Source organism: Miscanthus floridulus, chromosome 1 (genome assembly GCF_019320115.1).
Source record: "Miscanthus floridulus cultivar M001 chromosome 1, ASM1932011v1, whole genome shotgun sequence".
In the NCBI taxonomy this organism is placed as follows: domain Eukaryota; kingdom Viridiplantae; phylum Streptophyta; class Magnoliopsida; order Poales; family Poaceae; genus Miscanthus; species Miscanthus floridulus.
In genome coordinates, this window is record NC_089580.1 from 156,908,823 (window position 1) to 156,916,856 (window position 8,034).

The 8,034-nt window shown below is 45.9% G+C and overlaps 2 protein-coding genes across 5 annotated transcripts; one reads left to right on the top strand and one right to left on the bottom strand.

The window, feature by feature from the left end:
* Window positions 1-788: 788 nt before the first annotated feature.
* On the top strand, window positions 789-2,969 carry LOC136499223 (probable E3 ubiquitin-protein ligase RHC1A). 4 transcript variants are annotated; one of them, XM_066494938.1, is made up of 3 exons: window positions 789-995; window positions 1,359-1,395; window positions 1,897-2,969. In XM_066494938.1, the coding sequence occupies exon 3, from the start codon at window positions 1,935-1,937 to the stop codon at window positions 2,790-2,792; it is 858 nt and encodes a 285-aa protein (XP_066351035.1). In that variant the 5' UTR covers window positions 789-995; window positions 1,359-1,395; window positions 1,897-1,934; the 3' UTR covers window positions 2,793-2,969. The 4 variants fall into 4 exon arrangements, with proteins under 4 accessions (XP_066351035.1, XP_066351039.1, XP_066351034.1 ...); XM_066494942.1 differs by having other exon boundaries at window positions 789-965; XM_066494937.1 differs by lacking the exon at window positions 1,359-1,395.
* A 2,666-nt stretch (window positions 2,970-5,635) lies between these two features.
* On the bottom strand, window positions 5,636-7,816 carry LOC136499239 (nascent polypeptide-associated complex subunit alpha-like protein 1). The gene is made up of 4 exons (XM_066494954.1): window positions 7,662-7,816; window positions 7,178-7,262; window positions 6,288-6,415; window positions 5,636-6,207 (listed from the first exon to the last, which is right to left on the bottom strand). The coding sequence occupies exons 1-4, from the start codon at window positions 7,731-7,733 to the stop codon at window positions 5,869-5,871; spliced, it is 624 nt and encodes a 207-aa protein (XP_066351051.1). The 5' UTR covers window positions 7,734-7,816; the 3' UTR covers window positions 5,636-5,868.
* Between the last annotated feature and the right edge of the window lie 218 nt (window positions 7,817-8,034).

Here is an 8,034-nt window from a genome sequence, read left to right on the forward strand (position 1 = left end):
ATTTTTTAAACCTAATTAGTCCATAATTTAATAATATATTAACAAAAACTTTTATAATTTATTTTATTATTACTATCAGGCCTAAAAAAACCCACTCCCGAGTCCGGACACAATGACGCAGCAGCACGTGACAGGACCTCCCCATCCGTCCGTCCGTTCTTCCCACAGACGGCCGATCCAGCCTCGTATCGCGCGGCCTGCGGAACATTTAGCGCTGGGCCCTCCCCAAACCCTTTCCAGCTCCATCCGGTACTGAGCCGCCTCCTCCACCGACGGGTAGGCTCAGCTCCAGGACGGGGCCCACATGTCGGCGGGGCGCGCGGCACACCTCCCGGCCCGGCCGGGCCCGGCCACTAGCGGAAGCATCTCGCTGAAAGCAAGGGGGCGCGCGCCCCCGGGCTCGGGACACGAGGGGGCATCGCATCGATTCCTTGTTTACCCGCCGGGACGGCCTGCCGCTGCCGTGTGGGCCCAAGAGAGGGGGGACAGCGACTGCGGCACTGAGGGTGGGGTGTGGGCCCAGGGCGGAGTCAATCGGAGTGTTGGGATGGAGTACGAGCGCGTCGCATATGCTGTACGGATACTGATAAAAAACAAATCGTTATGGCTTTACGAGACGAATTAATTAAATCTAATTAATTTATTATTAGAATATGTTTACTGTATTACTATAATGTTAAATAATAAATTAATTAGATTTAAAATATATATTTTTATAAATTAGTTGGAAACTATATATAATTAATCTATATTTAATACGCGTCAAACCTCCTATGGCACAGCACTAAACTAGTTTAGGAGGAACCAAATCGCGCTCTCTGGCGGCCCCCGTGTCTTCTTCCTTTTCATCATTCCGCTCCCCACACCCCCTGTTCGTGGCGGCCTCCGCTCCTCCCCCTCACCCCCGTCTGGTGGTGGTTGCCGCGGGCGCCGCTCCTCTCTCGTGGCGGCGGTGGTGGACTAAGGTCAGGGATCGACGGTTTCTTCATCCGTTGGTTAGTAATCCGTGCTTTCCGGTTTGTGGAGGTTTTTGTGCCCACTCGGATCCAAACATTTCTTTCTCCATTCATTCAGTCCGTTGTGCCTTGTGGGGTTCGTGTGCCAGGTGGTGCCCCCACGAATCGAACCCGACCCGTCGTTGCGGCCGCGGTTGGTTTAGGGTTTTGTTGGTGCTGTTCTTCAGCGCGGGAGATCGATCGAGCGATCTCGGTAGGCGCCCCTCGCGCGGTACTAACTTGTTGGTGCCCAATTGAGATGGGGGACTGGAGGGTGACGGGTGCAGTTTCTTTTCAGAAAAAAAAAGAGAGAGAGCTTGGATTCATCCATTTTGAGTTTTCCACTCTGTTACCTGTTTTCAGGAACTCATCGAGCCAAAATCAGAAGAAACCTGTTCACGTATGGAATGAATCATCTTTGCCTCTCCCCTCTCCTTTCGCTGCCTTCCTATTAAAGAAAATAATAGTGGGAAGAAAGGCATGAGATTTGTTTGGAAAGTGGGTTGGAGAAAAGCTTTAGTAGTTTCTGTTGTCTGAGGCAAAGTTGAACGATTTCGATCGTCCCAGTTCACATCTTGGTCCTCGTAAGACATGTGAAGAGTTTACTTACTTGACTCATTACGCACGAAAATACGCATAGTTTTATATGTTTCTTGGAAATAATCTGTTCACTGCAAAGAGAATTATTATAGCTGCTTATCTGGAAAGTTTTTTTTTAAAAAAAAAATTCTTGGCTACTCAATTAAGTCTTCTCGGTTTTAGTTTTTATACTGATCATAGTTTCTTATCGACGTAGTTGTATTGGGTGGTCTAGTTGGATCATGTAAGTTGTGTTTCAAAATTTATATGATTATTATCTGTCTAGTGGAGCTTTGTGCTCAGATCTTGGAAATTTTGTCAGGTTTTGCAGTTGGGAGGCGATACATTTAACCAGAAGAAATGTCAGATGGCAGGCAATCATACTGGTGTTACCAATGCCGACAGAGGGTGAGGCCTCGTGGCCGGGAGATGGTGTGTCCCTACTGTGATTCTGGGTTTGTGGCTGAAATGGATGATGTAGATGCTCTCATGAGCCACTTCGTTGGGATGGATCCTGATTTCCATCGTGACCCAAGGTTCGGGATCATGGAAGCGATCTCCGCCGTGATGCGGCATGGTATGGCAGGGATGAACAGGGAGGTTGATGTCAGAGGAAGGCCAAACATCTTTTCAGACCTGGAGATGGAGTTTGGTTCAGGGCCATGGCTGCTCTTCCGTGGTCAGCTCCCTGGTCATCTCACGGAGGACAATGGATTCGATGTTTTCATCAATGGACGACGCGGTGTTGGCATGAGGAGGGCCAACATTGCAGACTACTTTGTTGGACCTGGATTAGATGATCTTATCGAGCAATTGACTCAGAACGATCGTCAAGGACCACCACCTGCTGCGCAGTCCTCGATTGATGCTATGCCCACAGTTAAGATCACTCAGAGGCATCTCAGTGGGGACTCGCACTGCCCTGTCTGCAAGGAGAAGTTCGAGTTGGGATCGGAAGCAAGAGAGATGCCATGCAAGCATTTATACCACTCCGATTGCATAGTTCCTTGGTTAGAGCAGCATAATTCCTGCCCTGTTTGCCGTTATGAGCTCCCAACACAGGGTTCTACTACGGGACCAAGCTGCTCACGCACAAGATCAACCAACCAAAGCCAGAGCTCAAGTAGTTCAAGCAGCAGTGGGAGGACCAATGTCCGTCAAAGGAGAAGGAACCCGTTCTCGTTCCTGTGGCCTTTCCGCTCATCAAGTTCTCGCTAGATTAGTCTGTGGTAACCTTACACAGGTTTGAAATACTGTTTTAGTCAATATGCTGGTCTAATGGGCTTTAATGTGTGGGATCTTAGTACTCAATCTGTACTGTATGGTTTTTTAATGATCGCCACATAATGTTTCTCATTGCAAGTATATTACTTTACCAAGCTATCATCATAGCTACTCGGTTTTGTTTACATGTGAGCTTGCAAACAATTATAAGCCTAATTAATGGCTGTTCAACTCCTTTTTAGAAGAGGCTACAGTTATGATTGCCCATATTCGGCTGATTTTTTGTCGCGGCTGTACAATTATTCACAAAGCTGTCAGTTACCAGAAAAGATAAAGATGGACGACTGTGATCTGATAATAGTGAAGCCAGATACCTGACCATTCGTTTACCATCAGCTCTAGCACAACTTGGCTACATGTGTGTGCTTTCATTTTCGAAAGATTTGTCTTGTGAGAAAAATAAATATATGGACATAATTGACTGGAAAAATACTCACATTGGAGTCAATGCTCTTTGGCTGGTTTATCTGCCGGCTACCGTTTACCTAGCTTCCCTTAGCTAGCTGTTGCTTCGTTTTGACCTCATGGTACCTTGTGTATGCCAACCTACTCAGGGTTACATCAATAAATTAAGCCAGTGGCAGGAATTAGTATGGATCTTGTATTGAAATTGGGCGTTGTGTCGATTTCTGTATTGAGCTACTTGCAGTTCACTGATTTTTTTTTTTTTTTGTTAAACATGCGTTGATTATGACCCTTCTGACTGTCTTACCCAATGGTGGATGTGCTCCTGTGTTGGACGTCTCGTTTGAAAACTGGTAGCTGATCCGTGATGCACACACATGCAGCCAGCATTTGAAAACCACTGAAGAACTTGACCCGGTTTAGAGTAACCCTTCATGAGATCACTCGAACTCATTTTCTGTGTGTTTTTTTACTATACTATGTACCTGCCAGTGCGTGTTTACGCTAATCACTTTGGATGGTTATCATCATCAGATACGAGAAGGTGATGACAATGGCAAGGCAAGCTGTTTTGTCAGGTCTAATGCAGTTGGTACTTCTTTGTCTGTCACTATATATTCTTATCCCAATGGTAGCAGACTAGTAGACTAGAAATACCGGCCCGTCGTCTTCGTGTCCACGGTTTCGCTAGAGTTATCTCCATGTGGACTTTCGCCGGCATGTGCTGATGTGGTGGCGTGAGGCAACCCTGAATTTCCAGCCATGGGGCAGGGCAGGGCAGTTGATGGAGGACGCACGAATGAGAATGATTCGATGGCGTGTACCTGTCCTGACTCCTGATTCGTCGAAGCTCGTTGGTGCCTTGCCGGGTCCTTATCCTCGCATTCCTGCGAAACTTCCGCCGTTTTGCTGGCATCGTCGTCGTCCCATCCCAGGGGGCGCTGTGGTGTGGTGCTGTGGTGAGTGGTGACCACGAGAGCAGAACACATTGCTATCCGGCCAATTTTTCCAGTTGGAGTTGGGGTTGTGGTTGCTGACTTGCTGTGGCCTGCAGGGCGCGCAGGCGTTCCTGGGCTCGGGACGGAAACCATGGGCCATGGCCCATGGGATTGGGGACGGGATCAGAGCAGCATAGGCTTGCAGTGTCTTGCAGGCGAGGATGCCTACCAGGCTACCACCGTAACCATTTGTGTCGTACATTCCGTACCTGTAGATCACGGGTGGTGAACGATCGCGAGCAGTAGCAAAATACCACGCAGGTGGAAAAGAACACATTTATGGTCCCTTTGAGACGTAGGAATTTTACAGAAGTTATATAGAAATTTTGTAGGAATCAGTTTATTTTTCATAGAAAAAAATGCAAAAACAAAAAAGATCCTACATTCCAAAGGGGCTTTAGCTTACCAGCTCCTGCCCTGTTACTGTTATATCAACCCTTGGACAAAGGAGGCAACGTCAAGTAGTAGTACAACAACAGCATAATGTATAAAATATATTCGATGATGAATAAAACGATATTTATCTTAGATCATAATACTTGTTTTGTATAAATTTGGATAAAACTTAAAATAGTTACCCGTAACTACGTAGAATTGTTAATTGTATTTTTTTCCAGGACTAAAGGGAGTAACGTATAACTGGTTGAAATTAGTTTGCTAAGCGTTAGATTCAAGTCAAGGTCCATGTCCTCGCTCTTCCTGTGCGCCTGGGGTCAGACGCGGAGCATACAGATCTGAACCCAACAAGGGCCAGGCATCAAAAACATGTAATATTGGTTTTTATCAAACCAAATGACTACGTACAACTACGAGCCTACAAAAATCCGGATGCTGCCGAAACTGTGCAGTGTGCTCTCTCAGGAATTGCTTGCAAAATGCATATCCTTCGTGAATCGATTCACTGATATTCAGGCCAGGACTCAGGACCCACAGTTTCTGTCCCGCTGGAAATAGTAGTGCCCGCTCTGTTTCATCTTTGCCCCTCGGACGACTTCGATTGCGCCGTCCCCGAACTCCAGAGCTCCTGAGTCCCGTAGACTTTAACTCCGCCAAACCCATGGAATCTGTATTTGCCCATCACTGTTTCAATCAAGGACATTCGAGGAAGAGATACACATGCACAAAGCGGGATTTTTTTCTTAATTTCCCTAGCAGAACAGAGCAACTGCAAATCACACAAACACGAAAAGGAGCCGCCTTGCCAGGGCTACAGAAGAGCAGCAGCACTTCAAGGAATGAAAACATGAGGACTGACGGTTCTGACATAAACATGAGGAGCTGACAGTGATCATATTACAGCAATAGAGGTATAAAGAAAAGAAAACTATGGCATTACAGAAATACCAGAGCCAGAGAACTGTGACGTTACCAAAATACCAGAACCATAGAAAACTGTGACATTTCTGAAATACCATAGCCATAGACAAACAGCTTGGGCTATAAACTATTGCCATATAGCAAGCCAGCAAAGATGAAACCGTGTTTGAATGACCTTACCGAAGAAGCAATCATGGTAACATCATCATCTAAGCACATGGTCCACAGATAACACTCCAGTCGCATTGCATAGCACTCGAAAGGAAAAATGGTTCGACAGAAACAACGCTCTAATTTGTCAGATCCATAATGGCAGTGACAATGTCCCCGTTAGAAGCCTTGAGGGCCTTGATAGCCTTGGGCCTCGAAACAGACGCCTGGGTCATCACCAGCTCAATGTCCTTGGCCTCAACACCAGTTTCGTCGACCTCCTCCTCGTTGTCTTCCTGGCCCGGACCAGATGTCTCTGGGCTCGAGATCATCTGGCTCAAGTCAGGAGCCTTGAACTGTTCTGCGGCCTGGGTCTGCAGCTGGGAGCTGAGGTCCTCGATCTTGGCCTCGCCGAATATGACGTAGGTGTCCGAATTCGGGCTCTTGAACACATCTGGCTTGGAGATGACAAACAGTATCTGGAAAAAAGTATATAGTTAGCCAGACAACACAAAAGATACACCAGTTTGCGAGATCTGAGTGAATGGTGGTGAATTACATTCTTGCTTTTCTTCACAGTGACACGGCTGACACCAGTGATGGACTTCATGCCAAGCTTCAGCATGGCCTTGCGGCTCTTCTTCTCACTCCTGCTTTGCTTTGACTTGCCACTGGCATCTCCTTGTCCTGAAGATGAAAAAGTGACCAGTACTTGTCAGACACAGGTGTTGCAATTGTTCCACACACCAGAGATAAAACAGACAGCAAATTGAAAAGGTACAGGGAAACAGGAAAACTAATGCCATAGCATTTGTTTGCCCACAGGCTTCTGCACTGATCACCAACAAGTGAGACTGCCTAACTAAGCAATTCAGTTTACATGTCTATGCATGGTATGTGACTATGCATAGTTGATATGTGGGTTTTTCAAGGATGTGGTTGACATGTAGCTGATATAGATAAAACAATATAGGCAGTGCAATAGGGCAGACATAATCAGTAACAGCAAAAACATCAACTACCTACAAGCATTCATAAGCTAAGCATAACCTCAAACTTAACAAAATCCACTCTGGACCTTCATACATTGATACAGAAGTCAACAACAGGCTAAAAATACACAGAAATATGATACATCAGATATGGGGAAATCCTGCTCACGACAAACTTGGCTTTACACTCCAAATCACATTCACATATCAATTTACACTGCCCGAAACAAAACTATACATGCCCCTTGCTCTATTATGTACAGCAGTTCAAGATTAAGCATCCAGAACCATTAGAAGTGCCAAATCATTTCACAGAAATGAGACAGACGGGTGAAGGGTGACAATAAATTATAAACATTACAAGCTCCAAGATATCAAGACATTTCTTTCGTCACTATTTCACATATTATCAACCTGAATAGCACTAAAGAGAGATTCTCAGATCATAGTAACTCACCATCGAGTTCATCATCATCATCCTTGTCATCGTCGTCGTCGTCCTCATCGTCATCCTCCTCATCCTCCACCACAACCTCCTCTGCCTGTCCATGGCATTCAACAGATAAGCATGCCGGTGTCACGCATATCAGAATAGTTGATGGACAACATTACCACGAAAACATGCTGCAAGACGGCAAGCGAGATAAAAAGGATCGCGCCACCCCGCGTAAAAAACAATAACAATCCGCAAAAGACCAAAATTATCAGAACCAACCATTTCCTCACCGTCCATAATAATAATAATAACAAATAATATAAAAAGATGGAGCTTTACATGATCCACCAAGAACCACCTACAAAATCAATCTACTTCAGGTTCGTGGATCTGCAGCTAGCAATAAAACATCAATTCTCTTTTGGATCACAGTATCCATAGCCTATGCGACACCGATTCCCCTTCTGATTCGGACCATTCGGGAGGAGTGTGTGCGAAATCTCACCTCGGTCTTCTGCTCCTCGAGCTTCTGCTGCTCCATCTGGGTGGCGAGCTCCTCCGCAGTCTGCGCCGTCATCTTGGTGTCTCGGTGTTGTGAGAGGTGATGCGAGGGCAGAGCGGCGGCGGCGGCGTGGCAAAAACCCTAGAGCAACCTCGCACAAGGTCTGCCGCATTATTTATTCAAGGTTGGATCACAATAAACACCTCCATTTGTTGGGAATTTGCATATCTAAAAAGGTCGTACGAATATAGCGTCTGAAGTGTGGTTGGTGACGGGGAGCGCCGGTGGAAAGGAGGCGTCGATAGGGTGACTAAAATTTAAGAGGTATATCGGGAGTATGTCGTATGAGGTATTTGAATATTAATAAAAAAAAATA